The sequence below is a fragment of the Chelonia mydas genome, chromosome 6, assembly GCF_015237465.2.
Source record: "Chelonia mydas isolate rCheMyd1 chromosome 6, rCheMyd1.pri.v2, whole genome shotgun sequence".
Lineage (NCBI taxonomy): Eukaryota > Metazoa > Chordata > Testudines > Cheloniidae > Chelonia > Chelonia mydas.
In genome coordinates, this window is record NC_051246.2 from 42,835,230 (window position 1) to 42,856,544 (window position 21,315).

Consider the following 21,315-nt stretch of genomic DNA (forward strand, 5'->3'; position numbering starts at 1 on the left):
AGCTTGATCTTCCATGTGCCTCACCACCCCATTACCTCACGTAAGAATTTACACATACTATAGTAGGTCAAAATGGGGGAAACTCATGCTAATATGGGAATTTTGTACATGACTGATGATTTTTAAGGCCAAAAGGTACCATGCTGATCATCTAACATGCTCTCCTACATAACACAGGTCATAAATTTCATCAAGTGACTCTTGCGTCAAGCTCATAACTTCTGTAATTTTAGTGTAACCCATATGGTGGGTTTCCTCAGACCCTTTGAGGAGAACTCATGTAGTTGGTATAATATGGAGTGTGATTTGCCGGGACAACAACATTTCGGCTAGGGGGAGGATGTAAGCTCTCCCTAACAGCTAGCTGGGGAGTGGGAGACCTCATTCAGACCCTGCTTACATTAGAAAGACATCCAGTCTTGATGATAAAGACTGCAAGTGATAGCAATTGGAACAACTTACTTAGAAGAATTCTCTAACTACCCTCACTGTTAAAAATGGATATTTTATTCCTGACTGAATTTGTCCACATTCAGCTTCTAGTCATTGAATCGTGTAATGAATGCCTTGTCTACTAAATTAAAAAACCCTCTACAATCAGAAATCTTCACGTATAGATTGTGATCTAGTCATCTCTTAACCTTTTCTTGGATAAACTAAATAGATTGAGCTTCTTTAATCTTTTGCTGTAATGCAGGTTTTCCAGACTTTGAATCATTCTTGTAGCATTCTTTTTAATATTCTTTCTGATGTATGGAGTCCAGAACTGGACCCAGTAATGCCCTCACTAACTCTGTATAGAAAAGTAATATCACCTCCCTGTGTCTACTCAGCATTCCCCTGCTTATACACCCAAAGATCTTGGTACTTTTGCAACAGTTTGAAGCGCCTTTGCATACTTCAAAAAAAATAATGGGTTTTATTTCTTGTGCAGATTTAACAACCAAAGCATATTGCAGCAATCCTATCAACCCCCTTTTGTGCCCCTATTGGGCTTCCTGCCGCTTGAGCTGCGTTGCCTTCCATATTCCAGACATCCCATATTTAGTTTTTTCTGCAGGAGAACTGCACTGGTCCTGCTAAGGCAGTCTCATGGAGGTGGAGTCAAAATAACCAGAAGAAGATCAAAATATCAAAGCAGTGCAGGATTCTAGTGTGTTAATCCTGCATACTCCTTTCTCTGAGGAAGCTTTTCATCAATAAACTGCTAAAGACGTGAAAAGAAGTGGTTTTTTTTAAGGAAAGTAGTAGAACGAGATCTTCCTGATTTGTGTCTTCTTTTGTAAGAAAATCTCTAGCTATTTCATATCTGAGGTCAGAAACACTCCACTCTTCATGCTTATCTCCTGATGTATAGACATTTACTATAACCTAGTTAGGTGTGGCCATCTATCTTACCATAAATGAACGTCTTTCACTTGGTAAGCCAATAATGTTAACAGCAGCCTCGCATGGAGCTGCTTTACATATTTCCAAGGTAGGGCTTCCCAAAATTTGTCATCTTGTGTCAAAACATTGTTGACATGTCATTTCACCATGGCAATTTTATGACAGTTGTCCCAGGCAAATTCAATGCAGTCTCTTGTTGCCTTGATAAAAGGTATTTTTAGAAGGTCTTGGTGGTAGTCAAGACATATGTCTTCTTATCTTAGCGTAGTGCTAGATATTCAAATTTTAAGCAGCTTTAAGTAATTACAAAATCAAAACTTATAAAGAAATTGCCAAAATATGCCCTTATGTTGCTGATATCAAGAAATATCAGTCTTTTTTGTTGTTGTTTGTTAATGGGAGATAAGGTCTCCAGAATGACTGAGTCTCTTCTTTCTTGCTGCAAAATATAGGAATGTCTAAAACAGAACCAGTGAAACCACAAAGAAACAACATTTAATATATAAAATGTATTGTTCCCATTTGGTCAATGAACTTGTTTGTAAAGTATCTAATACAATGGGAGTCTGATCCTGACTGTGGCTTCTGGGTGATTTTACAATACAAATATTTAATAATAAGTCTCTAATTGCCCTCTCTGTGTGCATACATAACACCCATTGCAATTAATAGGCGTTGCATACATAACAAGAAAAAGCTAGATCCTTAAATCTGTACATGTTTAATTGATAATGTCCAGTTTTTGCTTCACAGTGAAGGTCTTATTCCTTTTCTGACCCATTGTACCGTTACAGCGAAACAATTGAAATGTACTGCAGCTTCTAAGTATGATTTTATGATGTCGATATTTGCAGACACAACAAAAGGGCTTTTGTGACCAGTGGGCTCATTACTATTCTCCTACTGAAAACACAGGAGTAAAAATATAAGTACTGCAGTTGATGAACACCAGCCTCACCTGCCGAGGTTTATAGCAAGAAGAGTGATGCAGTTTGTGAAATCAGTGCAGCTAGCATGAAGTGAACAATAACTCCTAAAAAAGGTTTTGTATAGAACTCCATAGTTCCATGGTCTCTGGTGCCAGATTTTAAATGTTTTTAGAAACACCAAGACTAAGATTTTCTACAAGCAAAAATTCACATTTTTTTCTTTTAAAAAAAAAAAACCTGAGAACAAATCAACATTACTAAGAATAATAATCAATAATAATGTTTACAGAATGTTATCTATATTATTGCCTGCTTTTTATATCCCTTTCATGTAGAAAAAATCAGTTTATACAGTAAACTATATGCTTTGCAAGATCAGAACTTACAGTTGTATTTTCTAGTTTTTAAAAAGGCCAGAAATGGATGTTCATTAATTCTGAGGGAATTTTGAATGTCTTGAAATATGGCAGAGTGAGGGAGGGGAGTACATTGGTGGGATGGGGATATAGTGTCTTTCTCTATTACTATATTGCTGATTCAAATCCAACCCAGGTGGTAGTATCGTCTGATGGCTATTATGTGGTCATTGTAAACTGAGTTGGTAGTATAATCCCAGGTCACATAAATCCCTAAACTTGACAGTAATGGTCAGCCTTGTTGGCATGGTTATAGAGAATGAACCCCTCTTTTGCCCCTAGAGCCAATGCCTCCAAGCCAGGGGTTGGGCATAATGGCAAGGCAGCTTATATTGCTGCAACCAACACTGCAACAGTTAGTTCAGAGGGCAAATGGAAAAGTTTGGCCTGCAAAGATGCTAACTCAGTGTCTTTCAAAAGGCCTACCTTTGTTTATATGTGGCAAAGTGATATTTTTGGCTTCAAAACTGAAGAGGCCTGTTAGTAAAGATACAAATTTGTCACTATATTTTCACTGTTACAAATACCTGACATCATTTTAGTTTAATTCTCAGAAATGTTACAAAGGAGAGACTGTGCTAAGTGACCATGGAAAACATGTCTAGGAGAAATAATTTCCAAGCAGCTCATATGTCTGAGAGCTTTGTGGGCACATACAGGATACCTCTTCACTGGGAAAAATTTTAAGCATTTTTCTTCACTGACTCAGCTCAACCTGGACTGCCAGTGGTGGGAGTCCTAGTAACGAGAACATAATTTTACTAATGTATCATCTAACCCTGTTCAGAGGTAGTTTAAAAACACCTGTGTTCTGTCTACACTGCAGCCTCCACCATTGCTACCACTGATGTGGAACTATAGTTTCGGTTATTCCTACTGTAGACAAGGCCACGTTGGCTGGTACCACACAGCCTTTGGTAGTCAGAGAAGCATGCTTGACTGGCAGCAGAGGATGTGTCCACAGGCAGCTATTAGGAAACTTTGCCCACAGATCTCAAACACATTTGTGCCTTTTAGCACCAATGACTCCAGCAGCCAATGGAAGTGCACATTCTGTCTGTGACATCTCATAAAATGAAAACACATCAGATCTATTTTGAAATCAGTTTTTGGAGTTAGTATCTGATTATAAGGACAATTTCAATGATAAATTGCTTTAAACAAAAGTATTCTACTGAGCATAACTATTCCCTCTCCCTCTACCCCCCTGCTCCAGTGTTTTGCTTCTCCTGCTGTGGCATTTACACGAGTGTATGTTACTGAACATCTCAACACCTGTGTATCTGGGATTTTGGCTTCATGTTTTGGTACTATTGGCAGTTTGTGTTTGGTTGGTTTTGGTTTTATTTGTCTTTTTTTTTTTTTTTTGGTCCACCTGAAATCTCTTCCATACTATTTAATGACCTCTAGCTCGTTTCTGAGGAAATCATATGGGAGATAAAGCCGAAAACAGTCTTCCTGATCCGAACTGTCCTCTGTGTGAACATTGGAGAAATTTAAATTAGGAACCAAATCCAACCTTTGGAATTGAACCCATGTCTAATAAATATGTTGCAACCAGAAACAAAGATATAGTGAGAGAGAAAAAATAAAAATGTAACTCTACCTGAATTCCCTTCAGACAAGAGAACGATATAGATTTTGCTTATGCATTTTTGTTTTCAGAGAAGGGACTCTGAAGATTGAAAACGTACAGGATTATTTTTCCTCGGTTTCACTGAAGGCTATCTATTGCCGAGATCCAAACTGTCAGTCTTTTTGGTTTGACACACTTTTTAAACTGAGATCCATGTTCATTGTTACTGCTGTTTAATAATCCAAGGGTCACTTGAAGGGCTTTTGTTTGAGAGACCTTTCAAGCAAAGCCAAGACAGCAGTTTTCTTGGTTGTAGACAAAAATACATTAAAACAACCAAGGGAGCTATTACTTTTCCACATAATTATTTTTAATGTCTCACTGGACATGTATGAAATGCCTTTTGGTTCCTGTGGGAGAATTACTTTTTTTGTTTTGTTTTCACATTTTTTAGTGTGGCCTTTGTTAAATTTCTGTTATGTTTTTCCACTGTGCAACCCTCACCTCAAAAGACCTTATAAACACAAGGAGCGTCTTTAGGAACATGCTTCCAGTATAGCCCACATGGTACATGTAGTTTTGTTACTGGTCATAAGGCTCTAAGACACTTGCATGCTTTAGGACTACTTGAAAATAAGAGTATTAAAATGAAGCAAGCTCATGTACCTGGTTTGAAAATGTGTTTTGGAGATCCTTCCAGTTTCCTCCAAAAGGGGAGGATGGGCCAAAAAGAATCAAAGTAATTTAAAGTGACAAAGCATATTTTTCTCTTCTATAAAGAAAGTAAACAGGAAAAAATGGCACATAGAGCTGAGAGAGAGAGTATCTTTTTTAAAAAAGACAAACAATTCTGTAAGATTCAAGTTTAATATAATTCCTAAGTGGATGGTCAGGGCTGATTCAGAACATATACCATGTGTGTGCTGCTGCTGCTGCTGTATGGAGACCCATATTATGGAGTTTGAAGTGGAGGAGGTAGAGGGTATGCCCTCTCCTAAACCTGAAAACCAACTATGATTCCCATTCCACTTTGAAAGGTGAACTTGGGGACCCTGCCCACTCTGGCTCACACAGTGAAAAGTACGCCAAGTCCCCTACCAGATGTCCAAATTCTTCTGACAAAACATCTTTCCAAAGGGTGGTAAGTGTTTGACCAACCCCAAATGTACTATGTTTTTGTAGCTGTCAGGCTCAGACCTATAATACAGGGGGCACAACTGCCAGGGCTAGCCCTAAATCTAGAGATCATGGAGGTTTGTGTGAGATTGGTTGGTTTGTTTTAAACATGAAGTTACTGCTGCTTTTGTGTGTGCCTACTGCACCTTTGAACACCATGTATTCTACATTGAAATAACTTTCATGAACATTTGTTGTGTTTTCTTTTCCTCAGATGGTTGTGTTATTTTGGGATTCCAGTGACGTTTCCTTGCCCTTCTCTTACAAATGAAAGATTCAGACTCTTGAGTTGTCTTCCTCAGTGACATGGTATATTTATGATGACCTAGATCTCTTTCAGTTCTGTCATCTTCCAAAAATGCCATCTTCAGAGTCTGTCTGCAGTGACATATTTCACAAGAGGGATGCATGCCTTGAAGAAAAATGGTTGAGCTTCCTAAAAAATATGGTGTGTTTTCTAAGCAAGCATATTTCCCAGTTGGATTTGGACCCAACTTCAAATGCATGGTACTGCTAAGTTCTGAAGGACCAAAATAGGGTTTTCAGTATCTGCAGTTTAACTAACCTAGTTATGTATATTTGAAGTCTGTCGGTCTCTGAGCTTATAAAAGTGTAAGTTTTGTAGGTGAGATTTAAGTGTGTAATAAGGTCTAGTTTGTGGAATGATCTTATTTCACTCATGGAAATGCACCGCACAATTCCAACATTAAAAACAGTTTCCACTGGCTTTCACTAGAGATAGTGACACTTTGTTTTGCTCCTATCATCATATGTCACAAAGGGACAAATGTATTATAGTGTTTAAGCATGAGACTGGTTGACAGGAATTCATGGACTCTAGTCCCAGCTCAAACGTTTCTCCTTTTGTGGGCATTGGGCAAGTAACTTGTATTTGCCTCAGTTTCCCTATATAAAAATTGGAATAATATATCATAATGCTGGGGTTAGATAATGTTTGTAAAATACTATGAACATAACAATCACTATAAATATTATGTATTTAATTACATTAATTTGTGACAGGTACAATGGAACGAATATAGTTAGGGCATTGTCTGGAGAAAATATTGTCTAAGGGTCCACTAAAAAAATGATCTAGCAATGCCACCCAAAGCTTCCTATGCTGATATGACAATCTTGTGTTCATTTGGACTGCCGCTCAGTTGCTCAGGATGATTCTGAGATCCAGATTGCAAAAATCTTGCATTTTGGGATATCCGAATGTCACTGTACCCAGAATATTTACTTTACTTTGGTTCTGAGCTCTTCCATACCAGAAAACGTTGGTGGGTGGAGCTCATAGGAGAAAGAGAGGGCTTATGAGAAAAGATTAAAAGAACTAAATACATATAGCTTGGGAAAGGAATGATTGTGGTGGAGGATCAAATCAGCCTATAGATATGTGATGCATGTAAACATGAAAAATGGAGAAGAACTATCTAGGATCTTACAAGTGGGTATAATGAGTAATAGATTAAATGACCAACAAAGAAAAAGAGGCTGAATGAGGAAAAGCTTCCTGACAATGAGATCTGTTAGATTATGAAATAGTCTTCCAAGAGAAGCCCAGTGATTTGGGAAATGTAATTCTTCACTCTTAGAACCTCTGAATGGATGATACTTCTCCATTAATGTTGTGTTGCCACTGACAGATATAAACTTGCTCTGTTAGGCTTACATTTTCAAATGTGCACATGCAGACTATATGGGCCTGATCCTGTGCTATTGAAATCAATGGGAGCTTTACCATTGACTTTAATGGGCTCAGGATCAGACCGTGCATATAAATCAGGTACTTGCATGTGCACCTGGTCAGTTAGACTCAAATGCAGATGCATAGACAATTATTTGATTTGCATGCACATTTGAATGTGTAAAGTAGGTGCACAATTCCACATGCATTTGTATGTGCAGCTTTGAAACTTTGGGCTCTAGTCTTTACCACATCTGTATGGAAACTGCTTATAGGGAATGTTGCAGTAAGTGTCAAGAATATTGAAGTGTGTGTAGATGTCTTAAACAGAAACTGATAAAACATGGTAAATTACCACAATGATTCAAGAACTTTCATTCCCTAACAAAGCAAATGTTAGGTACCAGAGAATTGGTGATCTTGTTGGTTTCCCCATTGTTCATCAAAACAACATTTGAACATTTTGCTACTCATAAATTGCATTGTTTCACGGCTAATTCCGTGTTTGGTTGAAACTGGTTCCAACAGCTAATCTGAAAGAATAGTACTGGATTAAAAATTCTGCACAAGTTTTTGCTGACAGTAAACCTACTTACCATTTGCTGCATTTACTTGGACTGCTGTCCAGGATTTTCTGTAAATAATTGGTAAGACTGAGAAACGATTTTGATTTGAATGATCCCAAACAAGACATTACGAATCACTGAAGGCAATAACTGTATAAAGGTCAAAAAGAGATGTTTTTTGCAAAATACTATGTTTGGTCTGGGGAACAAAATTCCTGGAGATAGAAAATGGACTGACAGCCAGGTATTTCAATATGTCTTTTCTGAGTGTACTTTTTTATAAACTATTCAAAGTATACTGCTTGTGTGTAATGCACGCACATACAACAAATATACATCTGTGCAAGAAGATCATCAAAACAAGTAGAATTAATGGCCCCAAGCGTGGATAGAGAGGGCAAAGAAATGTGCTGCTTAGAGTGAGGCAATGAGATAAATAACTGCTAAGAAACCTTTTTGAAACTGTACAGAATCCAACATCTGCTCTGTTCCCAAGAGCTAACAGTTTGGAAATGTGAATCTTCTGAATTTGGAAACAAGTTACATGGAAATTTGAGTTTCTTCATGTGAGTTAATCTATGAATAAATCAAAATATCCATTTATTATAGATACTTTCCTTGCATTATCTTCTTATTTGAATTTAATATTTATTATCTTATGAGGGCATGATTAAATCTATATCAATAGATATATAACTTGGACTTTGTGAGATATATCTAATTACTACTAAAGGGGAAAAAATAAATCACTTAGATCTGGAACAGTGATCACAATGGAAGTTTCTTTTACAAAGAATTTATGGAGACTTGAAGTCAGTAATACATTTTGAATAAATGCACTATTGACCAGTATTAAATTTCCATTGGCTTTATCTTGTTTTTTCTAAGCAACTGCTCATAAACTTTTTTTATATCTTGATTAGCATGGTGGTGCTACTTGCAAATCTATTCATAGAGCTATTAATCATTTGTGTTGTAATCTAAAGAAAGGAGTTGCACTTATTTGGTTGTTCCTTTCATTGTTTCTCTTAGAAAGCATAAATTACAACTGACAGGGTCTCTTTGTCCCTTGCTTTTTCTGTTTCTTTTCCACCAATACGTTTAATATTTTGAACAGAGATTAGGTAAGGCATCACCAAGGTAGTCTTAGTTCTGATCTGCGCGTCATTTTAACTCTACAATGAACCAACGAGAAGAAAAGACAAATAACAGTTCTGATTGGTTTAGATACAGCAGACTTCCAGTGTCTCTTTAATTCCTGTTCTAACGTTTTGCAACTGAATAGCAGAATGTAAGCATTGGTTATGTTTAAGTTTGTTTTAGGGCCAAATTCATCCTTCATGTAACTCCAGTATGCTTACACCAAAGATAAATATGGCCCTAAGACTCTGCTTTAACGAGTGATTTTTCCTCCTCTCCCCTTTAACTTCAGTTCCAATTCTTCCCAGCCTCCAAGTTTATCTAAACTACCAAAAAAAAAAAACAACAAAAAACAAAAAACAGTGTGTGCTGCTGAGCTCAGTTTATCTGCAAGTGTAAACAAGGAAAACATGGGTGCTGTAGTACTACTGTGGTGGGGGCATATAAATACCAGAATAGACAGGTAGAAGGACAGACTGCATTCAGCACTATTTGAGAACCCATTGTTAAAACCTGCTCAGAACACTGACAGTAAAAACCTTTGAAGGGGTTTGAGGAAGGAGTTGAAGTTGAGGGAAGTTACGGTTGACTGTCTACCATCTCAGCAAATTGGTTGGATGTTCTATGCAACAGTGCATACATGAAGAAAGAGTTGGATTTAATGGGGGAGGGGAAGGAAGGAAGCAAATCTTATGTAGGTTTTTTTGGGGTGGGGGGAATGATGCAGAATAAAGGGCTGGGAGAAGTCAGTTTTTGAAGTTGCTTTTTATTGCTAATTGCTTCCAGCAATTTATTTTTCAAGAACCATACATAAATTATTAAGGTATTGGCCCTCAGTATAGGTACTTCATTTCCACACACTTGAATGCGTGTTCTAGGTGGATCCATTTATATAGGGCAGAGAGAGTATGTGTCTGTGAGCATTATAGACATTTGCCTCTATAGGAACACTGCATGAAGTAGTCTGATAAGCACAGAGAGCATCTGAATTCTAAGTATGATCAGCCTTGATTGAATGAAAGGGTCTATTTCCTTGACTTCTATCAAGTAAACCGATTGTGCCCTTAGGACCTGAGGGCATGGAATCCTCTACCGACGCTGTGAAGAAGTAGTGGAGACACTCTGTGGCTGGTACAGTAGTGTGAGGGTTGCAGTAGCCCTGGCATTTTCTGCACTCTCCCCTTGGCAGATTGCATGTGTTGGTCACTAAATGCAAATCCACTCACTCCTCCTGCACAAAAAGGAACAAACAAACCTTTGACAACCTGCATGGGTTAGCAGCATGAGATCCCATCGTGCAGTGGGATTCCAGTGGTTCTGCCAAGTCTTCCACAGCACTGGGCCATCATTTTTGCTGTGGATCTGCTGTCAGCAAGAATATCAAAACACGCCACCAACCACTGCTGTCCCCACAAAGGTTGGTAACTCTGTATTTAAGGTATGGACAAGCTCCTTCCATCCTTCATTTTCAACTTGAATTATGGAATGGTGCAAGCCTTAATGTTGGTATATTTTACATATTTCAAAATGTATTTGTATTCCTGCTTGTCAGATACAGAAATGCCTGACAAGAAATACCACAGAAAAGAGTTTTGGGAGAGAACTGACGCACTGATGCTGCACAAAATACAACAATATGCATGTATATAGCACACTTTATCCCAAGTGAAATAGGTAAGTATATCATTATTTCCATTGTACATGTAAGTAAATAGAGGCACATGGAACTAAAACTCCTGGGTCCTATTAATAGTCCCTGCTTTAATCGCTGAACACACTGCTACAGCCTTCATATTCTTGGGTTCTGGTGTCATTGTTATGCAGTGGGACAAAGAGGAGACACTGAATTTCCCCCCAAAATGGAACCCAGGTCCCAGTTAAGGTTTTAAGCATGTGCTTAAGTTAGGTAGGTGCCGAAGTACACTGTTGAGGCCTAAGGATGCAGCCACTCACTTGACAGTACTTCCTCTGTACCCAAGGGTTCAGAATAAGATTTTAGAGAAGTGGACCAGATTCTCAACTGGAATAAATTGGCAGAACTCCAGTGGAGTTATACTGATTTATACCAGTTCAGAATCTGGCCTATCGTGTATCTTTGCCCTATGTTACTAGAAAGGGGTGCTCAAGAATAAACTGGAATTAGGACTTCCCTTGCATTGTTAAATGTTTTTTGAGAAATAAAAATGAAAAATGAAGCCATACATGGTAGGAAAACATGCTTGTGCCTAATCCATTGGAGAAATTGTTATAGAACAATTCATCCTTAAGGCAATACTGCCCTGTTATTTTGCTAAGGTTAGTGAGACCTTGGGTTATCTTCTGTGTCAGTGCCAGTCACAAACAGGCTTCACTTACTCATCAAAGTTGTCATAAGTATTCTGAGCTCTGTTTTAGTGACTTGGCATAATGTGCTTATTTTAGCTGGACCTTTCCCACCTCTTTTGAATGTGTAAATCCTTCCACTGCATTCCAGATGTGTATCTGGATTCACAGACAAAATGCCAGATGGCTCAGAGTTCTCATAAATTTTATAGGGGACAGGGGTGACTTGCTACTTTTTCATCTACAATTTTATATTTAAAGATGGATCTGCTTTAAGATGTATTCTACAAACCTATATATCAGACTAATTCCTTGGCTCCCAGTTAGCATATTTAAAAGTAGTCATTTCTGATTCATTCAGTGACTTTTAGATCCTTTCTCTATGAAATAAATTTACTAATTTAAAATGTCAGAGAGAAAAGGATGAAATCAAACTGCAACATGTTACCTAAAGTAAAAACAAAAAGCATATACTAAAGTGCCAAATACCAATAAAATTTCTATATAATTCTTTTAGCTACTCTAAGTATATCTCCCTGTACATCTGAGACTTTTAAAATGTCATATATACCAGATCTGAAAGATGTTACTGATATCCAGTTCTATATGAACTTTTATTCACCAGAATCTTGGCTAAGGCTAGCTGCACAGGGATATTTTATGACCTTATACAGCTTGATGATTTACATTCAGTTTTGTCTTAGCAGCCTGGTAATAAATTTTAACAGAACCCCTGTACTACCTAGTACTTCATTTTAGTCCATTTCCATCCAGGAGGGGTGCAAGGTGAGACTAAATAATAGGAGAAGAGTTACTATAGAAAGTGGAATGATAGCTGCCCAGTTATTTATGACACTATTAAAAGGCACAGACACTAGTTGTTTTTTTTCCTACCAAGAATTCAAGCATAGAGCTAGATCATTATTGTAGCCTTTATCAGATGCCTCAACAAAGTGAAAGAACTCTTTCAGTGATGATACAATTAAAGCCAGTAATCAAGAAATTTAGGAGGGGAAAATGTAAGACAATGAAATAAACCCAGGCTGGGTGAAAAGCATTTATATGAACTAGAAGTCTTATCAAACACTGAGAAATACTTTTTTTCAAAAGAGGGAGACTTGAACACTGTGTTTCCTACAGGTGCAGAGTAAGTAACTTTTTTTCCCTTCTCCACAAAGTTGAATTTGGGGTCAGAAGTTCTAATTGTAACCTCAGACTGGAATTCCAGATGGTGTGTTCGGGACTAGCAGCAAGTCTCAGTTCATCAATTTCATGTGCTCGAGTATGTGCTCTGGCTGTGGCCCTGACTCCATTCCCAATGTGGCATTAATGCAGAACAAATTGAGACATATCCTCTATATAATTAGTTCCAGAATTTCAAAGATTTACGGTAAAATAATAGAGTAAACTCCCCAAATCTGTCTTATTTTGCCGTCCACAGAACATGGGAACACTTTCCTGTGGCATATTTACTGTAGTGCTGTACAGCGCTGACACTGGAGCAAGTGAGGGAAGAAACAGAGCTGCCGCAAACTTCTTGTCGGTTGCTGATGCTGATGAACGCAACCTTCCATAAAGTCCAGCCCGGTCTCCTAGCAGTTCACGAGGGCTCGGTCAGCGCCTTGCTGTGAATCGGCTCCCGAGCAAGACCAAGCAGCACAGAAAACAAGAACGCAGAAGAATCCCGCCACCGAACAGGAGGGAAATTCTAGTGCAATAGTAGGCAATGGATTTCTGCGGTCGAAAGGAAGGTGCGGAACAGGCTGTAGCACTGGCATCTGGCCGATGCAGACGGGTCTGTGATGAGGAAAGGCATTCCTTCTAATGGACTGCTCTCTTCATAAATAGCCAGAGAACTGACTCTCTCGGGCACCCCCGAGCGCGGGGCCACTAGGTCTGACAAACCAGGGGTGATGTGTGGTTCCCTTACACTGTTCAGGATTCGTGTGTGTGTAAAAAGAGTTGTGTGCGTGCGTTACACATTTTAAACACTAGTTAATCCTTAAATTCCCGCACCCGCCTTTGCAGGAGGCGAGCGCAGGAAGCGCACCGGTTTGAGATTTTCAAAGCAATGCGCAGAGAAGATTTAAGGAAATCCTGTGCACGCTGCTGAAGATCTCGCCTCCGAAGGGTCCAGAGTGTATGTTTGAGTAGCGTTGCTCCCTCTCCTCCCGCCGGACTGCAGGGTGATTATCGTTGTACCCCGAGACATCCAGCTCTTACAGACCAGAGCGCTGCACCGGCTCTGCCCCTGGGGCGCGGCACATGTATGAATTAAGCGTTATTGGTTCCGTTTCATTTTTCATTGGCCAGCGTCTTGGGATTCCAAAGGCTCCGCAGTCCAATTGCCTGCCTGCTCTGGGATCTAATAACGCGTGCTTTGGTCCTGCTTTGAGGCCACAGGGAGGTCACTGGCACTATTTATTACTTGGTTAAGTTCCTTCACTAAGGAGTACACGAATCTTGACAGATAGCTGGTTCCTTGTCTGTTTTTACAGTTGTACATTGCTTGTAAGGTTACAGAGGAAGCAGGGTAGAGACCGGCTGAAAGTGCTTCTAATTCCCTGGTGCCGATGAGCTAACAGAATCCAGCCATACTTTCCTTCGATGTTGATGACAGCATGCCAGAGTTTAAAGAAGGAGTTTGTGGGGAGAGGGAATCCCTTTCCCGCAGAGCACACTCCGTTTGATCTCACAATAATATATACATATCATATGTACTGGAGATTCGTTTTATCAAACATTCCTTTACACGGTTGTTTCCTGCCCTCGCAAAGTCACTCTTCCTCCCCCCCCCCCCCCCCCCCCCCCCCCCAGCTCTCCAGCTTCCCTGCGTAACCGCTGGTCGCAGCGTGAACCTAAGGCTTCCTTTCAGTTGGATGGTCAGGGAGCTCTTGTCCACCACCCCAGGGTGGCAACGGCCCCTGATTTGCCTCTCCGGAATCTCCAGCTGAGGAAGCTGTTCTCTCCTCTGCACCGCACTGAAAACCCTGCTCTCCTGATCCCAACGACACTAACACACCCTCCAGTTAGGCTTCAGGCTGTGTCCTAGGTCTGCACCTTTTGTGGCGATTAGAACTGTTCCCAGCACCGGTCTCTAACCCTCATGCCAGGGCAGGGCTGGTGTCCGCGTTCTGAAATCAATCGGCTGCCCGTGGATCCAAAGGGGAGCACACGGGGAAGGCACTGCCCGTGTGGACAGAACAAGAGCTGGGTCCAGCCGCTCTTGGGCCAGAGCGCGCCATTCGTTGTAAGCAGCGCTCTCCATTGAGAGGAATGGTACGCTTGGGCCAGGGGTCCGGCGCTTGCGGAACGTGTGCTCGGGTGGGGATGGAATAAGGAGCCCTGCCAGGAGGGACCGGCTGGCAGGAGCGCTATGCGTCCTGCTGCTCCCTTTAGACCTAATAGTTCTATGCAGCTGAGACTAGAGGCTGACAGGGAAGGGGTAAGGGTAGGGAACCGAGTCAGTTTCCCCGCCGGTTTCAGTGAAATTGATCCATGAACTACGAGGAAAATAGTAATCTGCTCGCGGGGGCTGGGAGCTCTGAGTTTCCTACTGCGCAGCCGAGAGCGAATCCGATTATTTGTTTGCAAGGAAGGAACATGTTACAGAGAAGGCTCCTCTCCAAACGCAGAAGCTCACATTTGAAATGTGTCTTCCCGCTCCACATTTGTCTGAGAATCCTCTTCTTCGCCCAATAACTGTCGGATCCTCTCCCTCGAGGCTGAGGGCCCGATCCTGCATTCCTAGTGCATCCCAGCCTTGTAGCCGGTGTATTTGTAAATAGCAAGCGTTACTGTTTTGTTGTAACTTCCGCTGCAGGCGCATTTTAAACTCCAAATAAATAAACGTGGCTTCAGCGCGACACTGAGGCTCACGAGGAATGCAGGATCGGGCCCGCTGTGATTAATTCTCTGCCTCTCTCAGCCTCTTTGCTCCCTGCACCCTGGACTCCTGGAGATGGTTCACAGCTTTGTTTCTGCTGCTCTTGGCACTTAAATAATCAAACCCTGATCAGCTCCCTGAGTGAAAGGAGACAGATCCCTCTGTTTGCACTGAACCGCGTGAACAAAGATCGGGATTGTTGGGAATTTATCTCTGTTTAAGTCATTCTCCCCCACCCCCAAGCCATGAGCGGATCATTTATGGTGCTTAGTAAAGCGTAATAAGAATTCTCAGCCCATTAATTGGTGGGATGGAAGGCAGAAAAATAAGAGGGAAAAACGCAGAAAGGGTCGACACTGCAGCAGTGTGTAAAGGTGGTTCCCAAAGCCCATTTTGCCAGGGATCTAGAGGGAATCTCTGCATCAGAGTGCTGGGATAATAAACGCTTCTGAATATTATTAAAGAACTTTTGCAATTAATTATTAAAAAGTTGGAAGAGATATTAAACCTGCTTCGGGCGTTAAACCCATTTCGCAGTACGGGAGGGCTGGATGAGACCTAAAGTGGGACTGGGGCACTTAGATTATCCCACATCTGTCTGTTGGGGCTCTCACACCTTCCTCTGAGGCATCTGCTCATGGCCACCGTCAGAGAGACCAGACACTGGATGACCGCAGATCTGATCTGGTCTGGCAATTCCTACGATCCTGTCTTTTGTTTTGAGGCCCAGGGACCAGAATTCTGAACTGTTAAATGTTGGGTAACTCTGTGACTTAAGTGGGGTTCCTCCTGATTTACACTGGTGTGAGATTAGAATCGGGCCTCCGTCCAATATTTTAAAAATGAGACAGATGTAGATACAGCTATATTTAAAGGTTCTTTTTGAAATAGGGAAGGTCCCTGGCTTTGCTCCTTAGATCTGAAAATGAACTTGGGAAGGGCTCGTTTCCTTCAACACACATACATACGCACTGGAATCGCTTTAACTCTGGAAGAAGAGGGCTCTGAGCTCAGTGGATTTGGATGCATGTACTAACCCCTTCCTGAGTTATCGGCCACGCTTCTGACCTTGACATTTAGCTCTTATTTGAAAACAACTCCAACAATAAAGTGCGTCTATTGCAGGGGTATTTTTAACCTGGTGCCCTGTTGAATGTGAGGAAATGGCTGCAAAAAGTGGGGATGGCCAATTACCAGGGGCTCTCTATGATCTTCCTGCTGACTTTTTCCCTTCATAATTGACAAGGGCGGACTAGTTGACCGGCAAATAGAGTTCCACCCAATCTTTTACTGATTTCTTTGCTCGATCCAGTAGTATAGACAAATATAGAAGTCTCCAATTTTATATTTATTTGTGGCTTTGCCCTGCAGGATCTTCTCGGGTGGCAGTCGCTGGGCATCGCTGATGGGAAGTGCATGCCCCTGAATCTGGCTCTTTAAAGAAACCTGTTAAAAGCGATGGATTGATCGATTCAGGAATGTATGTGTCCTCCTAGCCTATAGCCAGTCTATGTATGCTTAGCATTTCTGCTAGGGTCAGGTGAAACTCTCGTAAAGACGGTATGTAACCTGTGCCAGTTACAGCACGTATCACACACGGGCAAGGAACATTTCAACACCTATCTCACCCACCTCCACATTTATCTGTAATAAGACACAGTTTTAACAAATTAAACTCGGTTTTGGGGGTACAAATTGACTTGTTTCCCTTCTCTCACCCCGTCAGTCCTTATTCTCAGCTGGAGCTGGTGTATTGGGTATAAAGACAGAACCTGCTGGAATTTATTTGCTCCTTGTTTTGGCTTAAAGTTTGCTGTTGTTTGATTCTATCCACTTTGTGTTCAGCTGAGAGAGGGGAAGTTTTGGAAGTGCTTTCCTAAGTCTTCCTGACAGTCTGAATAATACAGTCCTCCGTAATGAGGAAATTACCTTTTCTGTTCAGTAATACTTCTGGTTACTTAAACAAAGCAAACAATTTACTAAAGAATAAGATAGTCCACTTTTAGAAGACTTTGCCTTTGTGTTAAGAGATCCCTAAAATACTTGGTATAAACAGTTCAAAGATGTTCATTTCCACGTATATTTTGTAGTGTTCAGTACTAGAGGTTAATTAGATTATAAAGCACTTATCAACTGCTGAAACAAACAAATTCAATAACAACTGTAGCACGCAGAATATTTACCTTTCAATAGCTCAAAAACGCGACTGGAGCTATAGGAATAAAAACAGGTGACTATAGCTTTGTCAGTACTAGGTTAATTTGTACCACATTAGGAAGTGGGAGAGGGAACAGAAATAAAAATACAAACCAATCAATGTAATCGAAGGTTGAATCACCTCGATTCCCTTGAAAGAATGGGTTCTAATTTCATAAGCAATTTTCTGGAAGCAATACCAAACAGAGTTCTCCTTAGTTTCATCCTCACTTAACAATAAATCCGCAAACCTGGGCGATCTTTGATTATTGCAACAGCAACATTTCGCTGATTGCCTTTGGGTTAAAATCTGTTTCCTTTTAGAGTAGTAAGACCAATTTACATATTCAACCAGTGATTTGCTTCAACGTTATTTCTCAAATTCATGTAGTTTAATCACTTAACTACAAAACTTTTAGCTGTGTTAGTTATTTAAGGGAGAAAACAAATTCAGACTCTGATACTTAAATACGGTGATTAGCATTGATTCTTCTCTTATTTTAAAACATAAAATCGGAGTTGATAATGCTTTGTGACAACTTCTGATGCTCTGTGGGGAAAGGATTACAGTGAAAATTGCTATGTAGACTATGACAAACTCTGTTTTACAGAAAAATGCTAGTTACAGTTCGTTGAGATTTAAAGATCTTTTATTTTTACGTACCCAAAGCGGAAGGTTTCAGGGTGAGGTTCGAGTGTGACTGCTGCATTTTGTTTAATATTCTACATGTCCCGTAGATAATTTTATGTTATGCAGGTTGAATCATGCCTGGGGAAAAAATACAAAGTACACCGACCGAGTGATTTGGAATGTTTCGCTTCTCGTGGAATATGCATGCAATATCAAAATGTAAAGACATGTAAAGGGCGTGTAATATCAAAATATACCATCGAGGAACTATCAGAACCCTGTTTATATGAGGCGTTGGAAGCGTCTTTCAGAAGCAGATGATTGATTAGTAACTTTGAAAAAAGGAGGTAGCCGAACAGGAGCCCCTATTTCGTGTTTGGAAAGAGTGTCATTGCTTTAAAAAACCGAACCAACTACCACCACTTTACTGGCTGTGCAGGACAGAGAACGCCAACGAGACAAACTGCCGTGAGAGCTGAAGATGGGTTTGTAGCGGTCTCTTTCCCTGCTGTAAGTGTCTGTTGTCTGCAGGCAAAATCCAATCCCGTGGGAGAAACTGTCGCTTGTCCCGGGAGCTCGATCTCTAGAGGGAGAGGGTTGGAAGGAAATTTCACACGGACCAGAGTCAGTGGGTGTTTCCAGCCAAGGCTTTCTAATGAGCCCCCTCCACTGTAAGGACCTGATCCAAAGCCCCTTGAAGACAATGGTGATGCTCCCCATTGATTGGGGTGGGCTGTGGATCAGGCCCTAATTGCTCATCGCCCTGCAGTTTGTTTGGATTCCATTCAGCGCGATTCATTGCCATGATGAGTATCTAACCAGGAGCTAAAGAGTAGGGTAGCAAAGCAGGCGGCTGGGGACACCTGGCTAGTGCAGGTGCTAACCTCAGCCGCGCGCCGGACGCCCAGCCGGGGCCTTTGCGCTAGCCCAGAGTGTGCGCTAACGTGGCTCGCCTCTCTGCGAGCCCTGGGACAATGTCAAGGGGAAGGGCGGGTGCGCTGAGTTTTAATGGGGATTTCCCGGGTGCCACTTTGGCGTCGCGAATAGAAGCTGCCCGCAGGCCCTGCTTTGCAGAGGATGCTGGTGTCCCGGGCAAACACGGTCTAGCCGCGCGTGGAAGAAGGGCTGGTGAGGCGGGGGGAAGTGCCCGGCGATTCCTTTGGAAGCAAGGATTCCATCAGCCCCCGTTGTTTATTGTGCACGGTTCTACAGCAGCCTGCCTGGCTGAGTCCTTTCGGTGGGATTGTGTGGTTCATTTAAACACCAGTTCGCTGCGTAGAACTGGGGACATCTTTTTTAAGAGACTGAATCCCCTATATCTCAGCACACTAACGTATCACTGGCCAGCCAACTAAAGTCCCTTCCCTGTGTGACTCTGCCCTTTGCCTTCCTTGTGATTCTCTTCCATACCTCTGGTCCTCTCCAGTTTGAGCCTTTGAAGAGATTCGTACAGAGATCTCAGTACTCTGGTACCCTAAGGAGCCCTGTCACACTGGCTGCCGCAGGGGGGAAGTTCTTGATGTCTCCCCAATGTCCGGGCAATTAATTCCGCCCCCAGCCCCGCAAAACGGCCACAAAAGATCAGGCCAATTAGGCATTACCCTGCCAGGTAATGAATGATCGTATTACTCTTATGTCTTCATCTCACTTACTAGAGTGAATTCCCCCTGCTCGTCCTTAGAGTTTCCACTTGCCCACAGGTGCCCGCAAAAGGAGTATTTAATTCCTCTTGGGACTCTTAGCAACGAGAGATTTGCAATGAAAAGACGCATTTTCTGCCTCTTTAAAACGGTGCCTTTCATTCATGCTTCTGGCCAGGAAAAGCCCTTTCCTCCCCTTCCCCGGATTGCCTGTAATAGATCCCCCTCCCCATCCCAATTGTGCCAATAACTGTTCCACATGCAAGCCGCTCGTATCTGAAATCGTTTAGCTTGTACTTACTGACCACCTGGAGCCATCTAATAACCTGCCTGCTGCGGACTCTCGCTCAAGGCAAAGGCAAGCCCGGGGGCTGTTAGGGTCAGTGGCGTTTGCACCAAGGGGTGGGAATAACGTGGAGGGAGAGAAAGATTCTCCTCGCGCCCCGCCAGCCCCCTCCCTCCAGTGCTTTGGGTCTGGCTTGGCGCAGCAGAGCAGGCTGAGCTTGGATGAATGGAGCATCAGAGCCCCTGACTCCTCCTCCCGTGCAAGCCCAGCTATTTGAGCTTTGGGAACTTGAGGGCGGCCAGGCAGCATCCGAGGTGCGGAGTTCGAGGCGGCTCGCGCGCCCCGCTGCTCTCCCCAGCCCGCCGCGGGCCGCTCTCCCGGTGCTGTCGGAGTAAGGGGTGAACCTGGAGAATAACCTTGCCCTGGCGTTGCTGCCGGCTCCCGCAGGGCTGGACCCGGGGACTTGTGTTCCGGAGCAAGCTTCCCCCAAGGGGCTGAGCTCGGCAGCCTGGTGCCTGCAGCCGGAGCCGGGCTCTGGCTTGGCAGGCAGGGGGCAGGTCGCCTGGAATAAGTGCGGCCCGGGGGGGGACTGGCTCCCCGGCAGGAGGAAAGTTTGCGACCAGATGGGCTCCGACGTGCGAGATCTTAACGCCCTGCTCCCCTCCGTGTCCTCCCTGCCGGGCAACAGCAACTGCGCCATGCCGGTGAGCAGCGCCGCACAGTGGGCGCCGGTCCTGGACTTCCCCCCGGGGGCGTCCTACGGCTCGCTGGCCCCGCACTCCTTCATCAAGCAGGAGCCCAGCTGGAACGCCTCGGACCCCCACGAGGAGCAGTGCCTGAGCGCCTTCACCGTCCACTTCTCCGGCCAGTTCACCGGCACCGCCGGCGCCTGCCGCTACGGACCCTTCGGAGCCCCCCCGCCCAGCCAGGCGCCCTCCGGCCAGGCTCGGATGTTCCCCAACGGCGCCTATCTGCCCAACTGCTTGGAGAGCCAGCAAGCCATCCGCAACCAGGGTAAGGCCAGCTTGCCCCCAGGGAATGGTTTATGGGGCTCTCCCTCTTCTTGCTACGATCCCGACAGGCTTGTAAACAGAACTGTATCTTGGCTGTTCCCCGCCAGGCAGCAGCTGGGTAATCTAATACCCGAGCCCTTTCCCAAGCGTGTCCTCTTCCCCGTGCAACTCACTAGACAACCAAGATCAGCCCCCCCCCCCCCTTTCTTAAACCGGACCAGTGACTTTTGGGACCAACATCTCTAGACCCAGCTCTGGCAGCCACATCTCTGCAGGGATTTCCATTAAACTGGGATGGCCACTCACTCAGGCTTTCCTTAAAATAGTATACGAATTGGCATTGCTATTCTATTCGCTCTTAAACTGAGTTCTCACTCAGCTTCTGTAGTGAAGGTGGGTGGTTCACTCCTGTTGTCTGGCGAGACCAGGAAACTTTCTCCTTGCAGAGTTTTGTTT

At 42.8% G+C, this 21,315-nt stretch overlaps 1 protein-coding gene and 1 long non-coding RNA gene across 13 annotated transcripts in view; one reads left to right on the forward strand and one right to left on the reverse strand.

The window, feature by feature from the left end:
* Positions 1-21,315, forward strand: part of WT1 (WT1 transcription factor) — a 139,016-nt gene that overhangs the window by 70,368 nt on the left and 47,333 nt on the right. For 2 of the 12 annotated variants that reach the window (XM_007067890.4, XM_007067891.4), the window contains exon 1: positions 19,775-20,860. The exons of 2 other annotated variants lie outside the window; for them this stretch is intronic. In XM_007067890.4, the coding sequence (XP_007067952.2) occupies positions 20,470-20,860 (391 nt within the window). In that variant the 5' untranslated portion in view covers positions 19,775-20,469. Of the gene's footprint in view, positions 1-19,752; positions 20,861-21,315 lie in introns of those variants that run through there. 8 more of the 12 variants (XM_007067892.3, XM_043550190.1, XM_043550193.1 and 5 more) reach the window with 7 other exon arrangements.
* LOC119566409 lies at positions 9,826-19,998 on the reverse strand. The gene is made up of 3 exons (XR_005225447.1): positions 19,862-19,998; positions 17,954-18,058; positions 9,826-10,116 (listed from the first exon to the last, which is right to left on the reverse strand). It is a non-coding gene; the product is annotated as an uncharacterized LOC119566409 (long non-coding RNA).